The 16,688-nt window shown below is 37.4% G+C and overlaps 1 protein-coding gene across 1 annotated transcript in view; it reads right to left on the reverse strand.

Moving 5' to 3' along the window:
• Positions 1-546: 546 nt before the first annotated feature.
• si:ch73-211e3.1 (mastermind-like protein 2) overlaps positions 547-16,688 on the reverse strand; it is an 85,881-nt gene continuing 69,739 nt past the window's right edge. The window contains exons 3-5 of the mRNA XM_051114091.1: positions 5,837-5,962; positions 5,604-5,676; positions 547-4,189 (exon numbers count right to left, since the gene is read on the reverse strand). Coding sequence (XP_050970048.1) covers positions 3,165-4,189; positions 5,604-5,676; positions 5,837-5,962 — 1,224 coding nt within the window. The 3' untranslated portion in view covers positions 547-3,164. The remainder of the gene's footprint in view (positions 4,190-5,603; positions 5,677-5,836; positions 5,963-16,688) is intronic.

Raw genomic sequence — 16,688 nt, forward strand, 5'->3', positions numbered from 1 at the left:
ATTACATGGGAAAGTAATGTAGTTTGTGTTCCAAAAAAAAAAAAAAAAAAAAAAAAAAAAGAAATCAAATCCATCAGGATTTTATTAGATTAATTACTGTTTTAAATTTCTACATGACTATTCTCATATCCCTCTATATAAGAAAAAAGTGTTTTATTTACCCACAGTAAAAAGCTACACTGTGAAGGAAACAAAACCGTTTGTTTAATAACTTCAAGCCACTTTTTTATTACGTAAAAAATAAAAGGTTGTTCAAAATTAAAGTGAGCAGGTATTTTTTCTCTTAAATCAATGTCACAAATGTGTTTACTTTATCCTTGCCTTGCCCTGATAAGCAATCATAAATACGGGCTGTGGGTTCATGCAAACCTGCAAGATCATATTATCAAAGTAGTTATCAGGCATCTCAACACTAAATTACGTGGAGCTAATATTTATCCGTAGTCATAAATGTCACTATCACCACCAATGGAAACGGAAGTAAGATTAAAGAAAAGGTTATAAAAAAAAAACAAAGTGACAAGACCAAAAAGAGACGTTTTTGTTTTTATACAGTTTATTTTCAATCTAAAAATATGAAGACAAAATATAATAAATCACAATTAATCACAAATCAGAATGTCTTAAAGTTCATGGCATCAACTACATGGTCATGAACTACTGGAAACCCAAGACTCTGGCACAAAGGACTGTGGGTTTTATGCACTTACTGTGACAGGTGTTGCTGTTGTATTACATAATAGGTGGTGTGATCGTATATTTTGTCGTCCCTCTGCTACATTGAGGCTGCCGTTTCAGTGTAGCTGGTGTGCACTTACAAAAGACATTCCTAGAATTGCTGAAAAGTGTCCTTGGTCCAGAAAACATCAAGATCCTTAAGATCCTCATTTTGTTAGATGGAACAGATTATTACAAAGACACTGGTGTCTAGTGTAAAATGTATTATGCTATGGCAATATGACACAAGTTAGAGAACCTTTAGACTGTGCAATTAATGTCAGAATGAAATGCTGTAACAAGGCTGAGAAACATTGTACTCCAAACCTCCCGATTTAAAAACACAAAACGAAAACCCTTCTTAAGCCAGACTGGAGTACCAGAAGTCCAGTTATGTCAAAAACATAACAAATTTTTCACCTTTGTAATACATAGTATTACTCCAAAACGATCCATACTGTCTTGCATAATACAAATTACAATAGAGTTTCCTAGTGTAAAATATTTCATTTGCAATTTCAACGTGACACGCATTTCTTTACATCATTGCATTTTTGTTTTATTTATTCTTTTAATAATTATTTACAAAGAAGAACTCATCAGCAGAAAAGAAGCATAAATATGTGTACTTCTCTTTTGTATGTTACACTTTAAGAAACCATATTTTACAAAATACTTTATGTACAGGACAAGCCCCTTTTGAAATACCCTCAAATAGTTCATCACAGAAATGATTTCGTATGCTTTTCAAAAAGCTGCACATATGAGCCTAGTCTGGCATTAGACAGCCAACAATACTGTTACCGCACTGCATTAAAGGGACAGTTCATCCAAAAATGACAATTCTGTCATCACCTACTCACAAGTGTTTTTGTCCCTACAATGAAAGTCAGTGTTGTTTTAAACCCCATTAACTTTCAGAATTCAAAATGTCTTCTGTCATACAGGTTTGCAACAAAATGGGGTGCGTAAATAATGACAGAATTGTCATTTTTGGTTAAACTACCTCTTTTAACTGAATGAGAACCTGCCGGGGAAAGCCCAGCTTTTCAGGAATCAGTGTTTCACTCCATAATATATTTGACGATAATTACAATATTCTCCTAAAACAGCGCAGAGAGCACTGGAAGAGCAACCATAGAGAAAGGGAAAGGGCATCTTATAATATAAGCCAGTTTAATGACTGCCGAAGCTGTTTCAGCAGGCTAGCAGTGCCTCAATCCCACCAATACATTCTCCCTAATGCTAGCCATGAGAAAAAATGCTATAGGAGTTTTAAGTTTCGTTCACATCGAAGATGACAACTATAACGATGAACCATAAAGCTTTTTAAGCCAATCGTGCTGGCTAGTTCCTAGAACTAAGATGCAATAAATGGCTTTTGAGATTTTGAAGTCTAATAAAGAGCATCCATCCATAATAAAAAGTGCCTCACACGATCCGGCCGGTGAATAAAGGTCTCCTGTAGTGAATCGATACGGTTTTGTAAGAAAAATATCCATATTTAAAACGTAATAATCACTTTAATCTAGCTTGCGCTAACTGTTATACACAGAAGGTGCTCTAGCCAGACGACACAGGACGGTGAGTTTCGAGAAAACCAACGTTTGTTTACAGGAGCAAAGGGAGCAAAGTTTCCTTACTTCAACATAAAAAGAAAACCAGTCTCCTCTTGGCTTATATCAAAATCCTCTGACAGTTTTCTTTACAAATCATTTTGTATTTCTAATTCGTGACCGTTGTTTTGTTTTAGTCGCTCCACTGCGTGTGCGCGTTTGTCATTATGAGCTGCGAATGTGCAACATATACATCCTATGTATACATACTGTTCTGTATATTACTGTTAGCGCAAGCTATGTAAAAGTGCATATTACAATTTAAATCTGGATATTTTACAGGAGGCCTTTATTCACCCCCCTGCAGGCACTTTATTATGGATGGATGCACCTTAGTGAACTTGTTTTGGACTGTTGAAAAGAAACACCCACCCATTGCCATTATAAAGCTTGGAGGAGCCAGAACAATTTTTAATACAACTCCGTTTGGATTTGTCTGAAAGTCATATACACCTAGGATGCCTTGAGGGTGAGCTAATAATGGGCTAATTTTCATTTTTGTGTAAACTAACCCTTTAAGTCACTGGTGGTTCCTACAGAACCGTTTTAGACCATACTCTGATGTAGGAGCTAATTTAGTTCCCCCAAACGGAGTTCCTAAAACTAAAAACCGTTTCTAGTTCCTGTGGTGCAAATGTGCCAAAAAGCGTGTTCCTTACACCAGTAGTTCTTGGGAATATGATCAGGCTCCTCTGGTGCGAAAGCCCCTATAGTTCTTGTTATAGTTAACACTTTTGGTGTGAACGTGCCTTTCAGAGTGATGACCCCAACGAACCCATTCTGGCAACTGTGTGTAGTGATTTTCAAACCTAGGACGCTCTTGATCACTCCCTATGAGTTCTGCTCAAGGTATTCATCAATCATGGTGAGATTGTTCAGCCAGTCTTCGTTGTTGCCCACCAGAGTGTCTATGAAGTCCACCTCAGCACCGCCACCGCCTCCTCCTCCAGGTCCTTGTAGCCCTGCTGCCATTGCCCCATTGCTCTGATGATGGGGCGTGTAGTCATAGGAAGGCAGTTTATCTCCGGGGTTGTAGCCCTGTGGTGAACAGTGTTTCCCTGCGGAAGCAGTCTGGTAACTTGGAGGCCCCATCCCATGGGCAGGGTGCATCATGGATGGACCTCCTGGTTTCATAACAGCTAGAGCGGAAAGCGAACCTCGCATTCTGAGGTTCTGTTGGGACATGGAGGATAGCGGCTGGCTGGAGGGAATCTTCTGCTCCTGTCTGCCAACCAAACCAGGGGCGACTTGGTTAGGAGGAGGACGGGAACCGGGGAAGTTGGCTGGCATACCTGCCATGCCGGATCGCTGTGGAAACTGAGGACCTCCGCATCCAGGTAGGGCTCCTCCGGTGGGGAACGGATGTTGATGGTTTGCAGGGTCCATATGCGGTTGCACCGCTTGTTGGTGCTGCCAGAGCTGGGACTGTGACGTGGGTTGCTGCTGCTGGGAGGGGAACATCATACGCGATTGAAGTGCTCCGCCTTGGTGCAGCGCCTGCCGCAGGTGGTGGGTCGGCACGGGACCGCCTGGAAGGTTGGGACATGGCATTCCTGGTCGTGTCACAGCGTGAGCCGGGTGTAGCGGTTGACGTGGAGGGCCACCCATTCCCATCATGCTCTGGCCAGGCTGCATCGCCATTCCAAAGTCTTGCGACGGGTGACACAGGGGTTGTTTGGAACCTTTGCTACACACGTATCCTCCAACCGACGGGCCCATTTGGGAGACTGAGCTGGAGGAAAGACCCATTCGGTTTGTGGGTAAAGGACCACTATGGGAGAGCATGGAGGAATTCAGCTGTTGAGAAGCTCCCAGAGGATATCCACCACACTCTGGAGGGAGTGGTCGACCTGGACCTGCAAGAAAGAAAAAAAGCTGACTTTAAGGAAGGCTTTATGAATATTACTATTAAAAGTTGGTATGTCTGGTAACATTTTTGTATGTTTTTTTTTTTTTTTTTAAAGATGTCTGCATTCATTTGATTAAAAATACAGTAAAACAAAGTAATATTTATAATATCATTACTGAAATAAAGTAATATTGTAAAATAAAATTTATTTATTTACTATAATTTAATATTACGTCTCACTTAACATAACTGTTTGCTACTACTATATATTTTAAAATGCTTAAAATTACTCCAGTCTTCTGTATCACATGATCCTCAGAAAATCATTTTAACATGCTTGGTGCTTAAAAAAAGATTTCTGCTTATTATCAAAGTTAAAAACAGTTGTGTTGCTTAATGTTTTTTCCATTATTTCCCCTATATTAAACAGATTTTTTTCTAACAATGTAAAAGTCTTTACAGTGCTGTCATTCCTGATCTATTTAATGCATCCTTGTAATGACAATATATATACTACCAGTCAAATGTTTTTGGACAGAAAGATTTTTAATGTCTCTAAGATTTTTTAATTCGCTTCTGCTTGCCAAACCTGCATTTATTTGTTTCAAAATACAGCAAAAGCAGTAATACTGTGATATATTTTTACTATTTAAATTATCTGCTTCCTATTTGAATACATTTTCAAATTTAATTCATTCCTGTGATAAAAAGCTAAATTTTCAGCATCATTACTCCAGTCTTTAGTGTCACATGATCCTTCAGAAATCATTATGTACTATGCTGATTTGCTGTTCAAGAAACGTATTATTATTATCAATATTTAAAACAGATTTCTATTTCAGATAAATGCTGTTCTTCTGAGCTTTCTATTCATCAAAGAAACCTGAAAAATTCTACTCAGCTGTTTTCAACATAAAAAGAAATGTTTTTGAGCAGCAAATCAGAATATTAGAATGATTTCTGAAGGATAATGTGAGTATATATATATATATATATATATATATATATATATATATTTTTTTTTTTAAAATATAATTATTATAATATAAAAAAAGATAATCATGTTTGAATGGAAGTGTATATAACAAAATTTTGGCACTAAATAAACAGTAGGCTAACTTGTAGTTTCAAACAAATTCCATATTTATATGTGCTCACTACAAAATTTTCCCCAATATGTAAATACACAGCTAGTAATCTGCATAAAACATGCAAAATAAAACATTCACTTAAAAAAGTCTTAATAAATGTTTTGCCCATGGGAGCATTTTTGTGTTTATCTATTTACATATCTTTATTTTTTGTGTAAACTGTTAATGAATCATGATTTCTGCACCAAATTATGCATGTGGGTTTTATGCAAAAATGGTGAATGAGACCCAGTATTCCCCAATGTTTGTGGTTTGGTGATGTAACTGTACCTTGAAATGGTGCCACCTGTTGGCAGTCTGAGATATGCCCTCCATTCATTTGCTCCATATGCCTTTGCTTTTCCTGTAGGAAACACAAATTGCTATATTAACACAATTAGGGCAGGCTAATTCTACTTCTTAAGAATTGCAAGTTAAAAGGTCATTCAGACCTAAACCCATCCTAAACAACAAAATTACATTTTAACAGAATGATACATTGAGCACAAAGTTTGCGCACTGACTTGTTGTTGAAGCTGTTTGTTTATTAGCTGATTCTTGAGCATCATGTTGTAGTTGCTGCCCTGGGGCTGCCGTGGCACTGCTGACGGAGGCTCCTGAAGAGGTGGCACCATTCCTGCACCTTGATCCTAAGACAGACGATAAAAGAAAGATCACTACTAAACCTGCAGTGAGTTTAAAACTACATTTTAGCTGTGCTAAACTCAAAAAGTGTCAAAACAATGTCCGGCGTATTCACCCAGACATGATCTCACCTTCACTTGACCCACACAAACAACCGTAACTAACTACGTATAATCTCACCGTGATCAAAGACGTGACGCCATTTGGCGTAACTCAACACCGCTAAAAGGTCATCTCAACCAAGCCCACATGTTCTAACAGGGCTTCTTTCCTTAGCAAAGTTGTAAACATCTGTAAATAACCACAGAGGATTCAGACCAGACCCTGCATTCCCAGAGCCACGGACGTTTGTTTTCATTGGCTTTGTCTGAATGCACCCCTCCGCCCGAACAGTCCAGCTAGGCATTCCCATATTCCCATTCCCACAGAAGAAAACGCTCCCCACCCTCTTCCCTCCCTACTCCCATCCAAATCCTAAAAACACACGCATAACCGGAGAAGAACATTAATCACAGACCATTATGAAGACACAGAGAGATAACTACTTCACGTCTGGCATACCGTCCATGGCAGAAGCAATGATCTGCTTCACGTCAAAGACACAAACACAAAATGAAATTACCAGGTTTATTATGTTGTGTGAATTCAATTAAATCGCAAAACTGCATATGCTTAGCATCACACATAGCTCAAGAACAAGCAGAGGTAATCTGAGGCACTAACAGACACTCCTAGCATGAATCTGGTGTAATCATCTTTGCTTGTAGCAGGCAGGGTGGTGAAACGGCTTCCCAGGGGGAATATCGTGGTGCTTTGCAGTGGAAATGAATGGCTTGTCTGCAGCACTAGTGCTGGTAATGGATATTGATCCAGCACTTGGGTATGTGCAGCAGGAATGAAGAGCTGGTTTAGATGCTTTTGTTGGTTGTGTTGCGTTAATGCTGTGCCTGAGAATTGTCCATGCATGATTCTGTTTGCCATTAAGAACCACACTTTCTAATCTGTTAGTTCTTAAAGGAACAGGATCCTGGCATTATTTACTCAGCTTCAGTCACTAATCACTTAAGGTCTGAAACAACATGAGGTTGTGTAAATGATGCCAAGACTTGAATTTTCAGTCAAACTTTCCTTTAAGACATTATGAGTAATGGTTAAACATTATTGAAACATCTTCTGTTTCGTCAGCCGCTTAAAACGGTCTGCAAAGCCCAAGGAAAGAAAATACTGAGTTGATTAGTATGATAATCAGCAAGTCTCTCACAAATCCAACAGAGATATGAATAAAAAAAACTCGGTTTTCCCTCCAAGCGAACGCTAGATGGCGCATGCGCACTCTCACAGTCCTAAACAAAAACACTGCGCTCGGCGCGTTTAACCCTCCTCAAAGAGTTTACGCGGAGCTTTTCTGTCGTCTGTCTTTATCGATTCCCTTATTGTAAAAAACCTCCTTTCATCTAATGTACTGGTAAATATAAATTAGTAGCGTGCTCATATTCCGTGACTTGTGAATATACGACATGTTTTAGTCTGTCAGGACGCAGCTTTGCGCTCTATCCGGGAAAGCTTGCCAAGTTAAACAGCGTTTCCGATTGTGCCCTCGATAAGAGACGGCCTTCATTCTTTTCCCCCTGTCCTGAGCTACACCCCAACACCTCACAAGCTTTCCAGAGCCTCCAGCTACACACGCACGTTTCAAGTAAAGCAGTCCGTCAAGCCGCCTCCCCTTTCCGTTCCGTGCTCTCACTCAGCTTTTCATGCAACTCACATTTCAGCGTGCATTTAATAGATTAGATATCACAGCAGCAGAGGTTATCAAAGCAATCCACTGCCTTTGTTGTCGAACAGAATGCAACCGTTCCTGTGCGTACAAGACGGTAACAAAGAAAGAGAGATATGTTTAACCCTGTCAAATCCATCGGGGTGGAAAGAAATGTAAATTTGGATTGCTCCCTCCCTCCCTCTCTCTCTCTATTTGTACTGCAGTGTTGTATTTGCATTGCAAAATAAGTACAATGACAATAAAGTATTAATAAATAAAATTAATTATTATAAAAAAGATACAATTAGAAAGCAAAATGACATAAATTAAAAGCTATTTAAAGGCATAACGATGAAAAACAGCACTAAATATGCCCTAAACCACATAAAAGAGACATAATTACCCATATCAAACTAAGAAGAGAAAATAAAACCAATTATGCTTTTGCGTGCTGCCGAGCATGAAAGGATGTTCTATTGCGCAACCCAGAGCATACAGGTTTGACCTTGCTTTTGTCATTTAAACCAGGGTTATTATAGGTTTATTTCAAAATTAAAAGAAATATTTTAAATTTATTCAGCATCATTTTAAAGAGCAGGTCATATGGGTTTTCGAAACGTCGTTTTTAATATATCTATCCTTCAGAATAAACAGTCTGCAAAATTGTTGATCAAAAGAATGCATTATACCTAAAGACTATCTCTCAAAAGAAAGAATCACCTTAACAAGTCGTCATATTTTCGAATCTGCTGCCTGTTACCGATCTATGTCATTAGGTAACATATTAGCATAACTGCAGCCTGCCCACAAACACTTCCGCTAGTTAGTGTGTTTACATTATGGGACACTGAAGACACTGTATTCTGTGCTGTAACAACAAGTTTGTTTTGTTTTCATTGCCGTAAGATGATGACGTGAAGAATCAGTGGTTCAAATTAATTTTTTCCCACGATACCACATTCAAACCTTTTGTTGTGTGCTCATCATTTTACTGCTTCTCTAATCTTGGCTTTTGTCTTCTTTGGCTTCTAATCTTCTTTATTTGGACCAACAAGCATATCTGAACCACAACCTGTAAGTACGTTTGATGCCTTATGTGTACATTTTCAAGTAAGTGCAAAAAATATCTAGTTTTTTGTGCTGTACACCTAGTGAAGCTTTAGGTTTCCAGGTAAACCATGATACTGTCTTGCTAAAATAGCTCTGATGGTTCGCTGTGAACCCACTGTTTCTTAAGAATGTGTTGATTAATGTAGACTGTCATTCTGATTACTTCGTTTAATAATAAAGAATGTAACTTAGACATATTTTGGGTTACAAACTGTGTTGTTTCATCAGTTAGTCATGTTAGCACTCGGCTAACATATCCACCATTATTGCTTTGTTGAGTTTATAGTTTAGCAGCTAAACTTTAGCTGTGGGCATGATTTGCTTGCATAAGTGTTAAACAAAATGTTTTTATGTCATTATTTTAAGAACAGATTGGAGCATTATATATTGTTTACAGGGTTGCCAGGTTTTCACAACAAAAGTCAAACAGTTCAAACAGTTGTATCTCGGCCAAATGTTGTCCTATCCTAACAAACCACACATTAATGGAAAGCCTATTTAGTTAGTTTTCAGATGCTGCATAAATCTTAATTTTTAAAAAACTGACACCTCTGACTGGTTTTGTGGTCCAGAGTCACATATTATTGTTTACAGGGTTGCCAGGTTTTCACAACAAAACCAGCCGTTTGTCGTGTGCTTTTCATTTTTCCCCATTTTAGAGGATTTCTTCCCTAATCTTGGCTTTTGTCTTCTTTTGCTTCTAATCTTCTTTGTTTGGACCAACAAGCATCTCCGAACCACAACCAGTAAGTACGATTGATACTTTATGTGTACATTTTCAAGTGAGAGCTCAAAATATCTGTTTTTGTGCCAATATGTGATGTATACCTAGTGCAGCTTCAGGTTTCCAGGTTTAGTAGCTAAACTTCAGCTGTGGGCATGATTCGCTTGTGTAAGTGTTAAACAAAACGTTTTTGTCATTTTTTAAAGAAAGAATTGGACCACTGTATGTGACCCTGGACCACAAAACCAGTCTTAAGTAGCACGGGTATATTTGTAGCAATAGCCAAAAACACACTGTATGGGTCAAAATGATCAATTTTTTTTTTATGCCAAAAATCATTAGGAAATTAAATAAAGATCATGTTCCATGAATATATTTTGTAAATTTCCTAAGTTAAATATATCAAAACTTAATTTTTGATTAGTAATATGCTTTGCTATGACCTTAATTTGGACAACTTTAAAGGCGATTTTCTCAGTATTTTTTTGAAACACTTAGATTTCAGATATTCAAACAGTTGTATCTCGGACAAAAATTATCCTATCCTAACAAAACATACACTAATGAAAAGCTATTTATTCAGTTTTCAGATGCTGCATAAATCTCAATTTTTAGATTTTACTCGTGACTGGTTTTGTGGTCCAGAGTCACATATTATTGTTTACAGGGTTGCCAGGTTTTCACAACAAAACCAGCCTTTTGTCTTGTTCTTGTCATTTTCCCGAGAACTTGTTTTTTTGTCTTCTTTGGCTTCTAATCTTCTTTATTTGGACCAACAAGCGTCTCCACAACCTATAAGTACGATTTTTTTACAACAAAACCCACCCAAATGGTACTCAAAACTAGCCCAATCACGTTTTGAGGAGGGCCCCTCAAAATCGCATTCACTTTTTACATCACATTCCAGGGGCTAAATATAGTTAAATAACATTATTGGGGTCGCTTCAACCCGCGGACATCGAAAACATCCGCAGACTTGGCAACACAGAGGGTAGCGCTCCCTAACTTGTTCAAGTACTCCTCTCTGAGCCAATAACAACAGGCTTGGCCAGCTGACCAATCAGAGCAGAGTAGGCTTATGGAAGGGAGGGGTTTACAGACATTGTGCTCAAAGCTGCTTCAAATGAACCGTTTAGAAATCATTGACAATTGACTACTATATTCTGAGAAAATTACAATGTTTTCAATTTAAACCTGTTGTAGGGGACTCCAACACAAAAACACATGACCTGTTATTTAAAAGATTTATATATCTTCACAAGATTTTTTGTAGTCACTGATTGAAAATTGACTCACTCCATTACCTCACATACAGAGAGTAAACTGCGGTTGGATGCTTTACCATGGACGCCCTCATTCATAAACTATCACATTCCTCCAAAGTTGAACTTTTAGTTACATCCTTGGACTGAGACCCCAAATTAAACACCAAGTAAGGCTTTATTTGCCACAAAACAAGTGGAAAGTCAAATCTCTCCATATTTAGGTCCATTCTCCAGGCTTTAGCTAATTGTCATGGGAAAATGTCTGAGAAGCAGCAGTGCAGGACTATAGGAAGGGAAAGAGAGAGAGAGAGAGAGGTTGTTGTTGAATGTCAGTGAAGTCGCTTTGTCATGCAACTCCAAGTGACCTTGCTGGGAGTAGAGAGGGGGAGGAACAGAGAAAGAGGGAAAGCTTATGACCGCAAGAGTTAGAAAAGAATGAGGATGAATGGAGTGGGCAAAGAAGAGAAAGGGACTGACTCAGGCGCACAACTTTTGCAAAACAGGTAGAATTAGAAAGCGCAGCTTTTAATGGAAGCAGACACGAGACGGAGAGCGTATGCAAGGCAAGCGTTCGAGGGAAAGTGGGACAGAGTTGTGTAGAGCGCTCCGCTGTGCCATCCTGGCAGAGGTCCAGCTGTCCAGAGCACTAAGTACTGCTTTTATATCCACGGTAACCAAGTTTATTTACGTCTATTGCCTTGATGCCCGGGTTAAAGCGCTGTGAAATGATGAGCGACACCGAATGAGCGTCTGCCTTGAATTGATAACCTCTGCTAATATTTAATATGCAAGTTACGCATGCCCTGATTTATGCGAGCACACACGGCGATATGTACACGTACGCGTATGCGATAGTGGGAGCGGCTCACATCACCGGGCATGAGAGGAGGATGTTAATGAATGTGACGCCTGACCTACTTCCACAACAACACATATCAGCTCTCTCTTTCTCTCTCTCCTTCTCTGTTCGTGTGGCTTTGAGACAAGAGCCAGTCTTCATGCCAGTCTGGTTAACCACACTGTGCCATGTCTACCAAATACACCCCATCACAAAAATCCAGCTCTCGGGGCGCCGAGGATATCCACATGTTTTGTTCAGACGTGTAAAAATAGATTTCAGGTTAAAAAAAATCCTGTTATTGAGGGGAAAAGCGAATAAAGATCGGAGGTGTGTGGGTGGATGGATGTGAAGGAGAGAACAAGCTCCCCCAGTCTTGCTGCTTTGAAGCCTGCTAACTATCCTGGGACCCTTTGAAACACCGCCTCAAATTCCCGAACTGTTCCTGGCACGCACTTCTGCACACACACACATATTCACCCATCCCCCTACCAGTGCCAGACACTGGAAAGAGTAAGATGCACACACACACACACACACTTGTGTGATAAAGCATGCCCACATACTGCATTCGCACAAAACATATTTGCACATTAAAAATGTTCTCACACGTACAGTACACACATTCACACACACCTGGGCTTAGAGGGAAAGAGCCGCTGCCAGGCTAGTGTTAACTTGGCAGAGTGCTTAATTTATTCAGCATTCATTCCTGCCGCAGCTGGGCTCTGTGTCCTCAACCTTGCAGAACCGCGGAACCGCACGGGGCTACGGTATCTTCGGTGCGGCTCCCGACACCTTCGGCCCTGGCGGGGCGTTCTAATTATTACTTTGTAAATTCTTGAATTGCTTTACTTTACCTTGGCTGTCTTCGAAGATCCGTCTCAGCAGTTCTAGAACAATGAGGCTCTCTTTCTCCGCGCTGGATGCGGAGGCTTATTTGTTTGCGTTTGTCCGAGCTAGGCCCCTCCGAAATACCCTGGAACCATATTCTCTACCATCTGTGTACACCCCCCCTCCCGCCCCTTCTCCTGTCCACCCTCCTCCCTTCATTCCACCTCAGGGCAAGGTCACTCGGGACGGGCTCTGCTTAGCCGCTACACTACAACACAAAGACAACACGGTCGGCCTTCAACTGCATCTGACCGGGTGTTTTATTAAGCCGTTTTAGGCATCTTGTAGTGTTAGCATGAATATTCTCCACACCGTGTCAGACCTGTTATGATCTGATACTGTACACTGTATAATAATGTTAATTAAAGGAACAGTTATACTAATTATTAAAATATTCTAGTATAAAAAGCAGCTCTATAGAATTTTCAATGAATGAGTTCTCAGTAGTTACAAACCAATACATCAACTAGAAGGACACTGGCGGACTAATATGCTAGCTCAACAGATAATGTATATTTTAAAATGTTTATATTTTTAATTAATGTATTTATGATTCAATTTTAATAAATAATTACATTAGTAAAATGAGTAATTAGTAAAATATTAAAAATAAAATAGATCATGGAGGTTAGTACAACTTAAGTAAAATTCATTGTGTCAGTTCAGTAAAATTATATTTAAATACTTTTAAAATTAAGTAATAAATTATTAAATTTATATATGCTTAATTTATTATATTGAAAAGTAAATAGCATGTTAGTAAATACATTTTAGTCCAATTGATTTACATAAATTCTATTTAAATATTTTTAAATTAAGTAATAGGTTATTACTTTTTACATTATTACATATTACAAATTAAAATAACAGATTATAAAGGCTAGTACAGTTTAATAAAAAATAAATAAATAAAAAAGAAATACAAAAATTTAATAAGTAGAAACATAAACAAACATAAAATAAAAAGCATACACTGCCATTCAAAAGTTTAGGATCAGTAAGATTTGTAATGTTTTTAACTTAAATTCTATTTAAATATTTCTAAATTACGTAATAAAGTATTACATTTACTTACATTTAATATAGATTTCAAATACTAGAAAAATAGTAAATTAATTAAAATAACATGATAGAGTCTAGTACAGTTTAATGAAAAAAAAATATATAAAAGCTGAATAGGTAGAAAAACAAACAAACAAATAAAAAGCATACACTGACGTTCAAAGGTTTGGGATCAGTATGATTTTTTATGTTTTTTAAAAATGTCTTTTCTGCTCATCAAAGCTGTGTTTATTTAATTTTAAATACAGAAAAAAAAAATTATTATTGTGAAATATTATTGAAATTTAAAATAGTGGTTTTCTATTCTAAATAGAATTTATTCCTGTGTTGCAAAGCTGAATTTTCAGCATCATTACTCCAGTCTTCAGTGTCATATGATTGTAAACAGTTATGCTGCTTAATATTTTGTTTTTGAACCTGTGATACTTTTTCAGGATTCTTTGATGAATGAAATGTTACAAAAGAACAGCATTTATTTAAAAAAGAATTTTTTTCTAACAATATACACTACCATTCAAAGTTTGGGTTAGTCATTTCTTTCTTTTTTCTTTGAAAGAAATGAATACTTTTATTCAGCAAGGATGGTGTTCTTTTAAACTTTTTATTCATCAAAGAATCCTGAAAAAAATTATCACAGGTTGCAAAAAAATATTAAGCAGCACAACTGTTTCCATCACTGATAATAAATCAGCATATTAGAATGATTTCTGAAGTATTGTGTGACACTAATTGAATTGCAAATTAAATGATGGTTGACTGCTAGTTCACATGTTGCATTTACAGTGTCTTTTACACTTTCTCTCTTTCATGAAAATACGCCAGCTGCTGTAACTGTCTGCTCGCTGCCCTGATGTCTTACAGTCCCTGATGGGGGACAGACCTCTGGCATTTCTTCTTTTTTGATCTGATCACATGTTCAGCCTTTGCGTTTCTCATCTACTGGGCAAACACAATGTCTGTTTGACTACACAGACAGGAGGGCTTTGTTTCCAATGTAGACTGTTTACAGGGGGAAAGAAAGTTTGATTTCCATGTAGTTCTCTTGAGATCCTGATACCTTGCAGGTGTGTGTGTGTGTGTGTGTGTGTGGTGCAGAATACCAAACACAAAGGTCTGCCAGCTCATATCTAATAATGAGATGAGAGTGGGGGGAGATGATCAGAAAGAATATCTGTATCTCCTATTCAAAACCAGACACATGCTTGTTCTTCTACCATAGTGTTGACTTTTCATTGACTTCTATTGTTTTATACTGAGCTAATGATATTTTCTACACCACTCCTAAAAATAACACTCACCTTTTTCCCCATTAAAGGGATAGTTAAAAAGTCATTCCCCAAAATGAAAATTGTGTCATCATTTACTCTCCCCTGTGTTCCAAACCTTTATGTCTTTATTTCTTCTGTAAAACATAAAGATATGTTGAGAAATGTACCCGAAATGTGTTTTTTGTCCATACACGTTCAGATTTTTTCCTAAACATTGTACCTTTAGGACTTATTTATCCATTTTCCACTTTTTCTGAGAGTCTACAGTGGAAGTCAATGGTAACCAAAAATGCTTGGTTTCCAATATCCTACAAAATACTTTTTTTTTTTTTTTTTTTTGTGTGTCATACAGGTTTGGAACAACATGAGAGTGAGTAAATGATGACAGATTTTTGGGTGTGCTAACACTTCAAGACCTTATTTTGCATGTTTCTTCAGCTGTTTTACTCATATAGGGCCCTATGAACGCAGACAGAATCACGGAATCCAGTCATAAAAACGGAATTTACTGAATAATACGGAATGTTACGGAATTTGTCAAAATTTGAATGAATGAATCAAAAGTAGGTCATTACACTTAAATCAAACTGCGATATGGACTAGTATCTGTAAATATTACACCGCAAAAATATCATTTAAATGTGAATCCTGTATGTTCTGCGTGTCTGTTTTAATGAATGGAGCAGATGAGCAGTTTTGTTTACCACACACACTGACGCTCGCGGTAATTTCAGCATCTATCGTATCAACTAAATGAGGACATAAATACATGAACAATATCTGCTGAGAGTCACTTTATGAGCATTTGAGGAAAACTAGCCTTATATCATACACACAAATGCAAAGGTAAACACAGCAACCCGTCAAAATAAAAGTCCAGTTTAACTTGAAGACACTGTGCTGTAATCACACAACATTTCTTCCATGTTTTAATTTTAATAGTAAATTCCCCTTTTTTCCATAAAAAAAAGGTTGCTTAATTTTTTAATAATTAAAAAATAAATGAAATTAATGTTTTATGCCTTCATTTGATAACCGGAACATTTTAAATACACAACACAGAATTTCTGAGGGTAAAAAAAAACTTTCATAAGGCTAATTTAAGAATACATTTGAATAAATTAAGTATGCATTCAAATAATTAGACATGCTTAAACACAGAATTTGATGATAAAACATAAGTTGAGAAAAAATAAAACATTTCATAGGGCCCTAAACATGTCATTTTTGTTAAACCTTTCTTGAATTGATGTGAAATTGTATAAGTTTCATGATTTCAATTAATTAGACATTAGCTTTTTAATGAATAAAATTTAATTTAACCATTAAAAAGGAGTTGAGAAACGGTTTTAAAACGGAAAAAAACGGAATTTGGAAAAAAATAAAACGGATTTCATAGGGCTCTACTCATATGAACTGCTGCTAGTCCACAAAATGCAAGTAAAACTTGCACAGAAGGAAATAATTGGCTAAAGTTATATAATTTGCTCTATATGTGAGGATACAACCTCCCTATGAGGCTTCCACATGTTTCAAAATACACAAAATTAAACAACAACACTTCAGCAAGGTTCGGTTTGCATCCTCTGGGATACACATGATAAAGCTAAATATCCACATTTTAGTTTAAAGAGCACTGAAGCACAAAAACATGTTTTAAACAAGCACTTCAGCAGCACATCAAAAACAGCGTACTGTATGTGCAGTTATTAGTGAACTAAGCTGAAGGAGTTTTTAATTATTCATCCTCAGTTTAGAGTTAGAAAGAGAGTTGTTTGCAATACCACGGTGGTCTGAGAGATCTCAGCGAA

The sequence above is a fragment of the Labeo rohita genome, chromosome 7, assembly GCF_022985175.1.
Source record: "Labeo rohita strain BAU-BD-2019 chromosome 7, IGBB_LRoh.1.0, whole genome shotgun sequence".
NCBI lineage: Eukaryota > Metazoa > Chordata > Actinopteri > Cypriniformes > Cyprinidae > Labeo > Labeo rohita.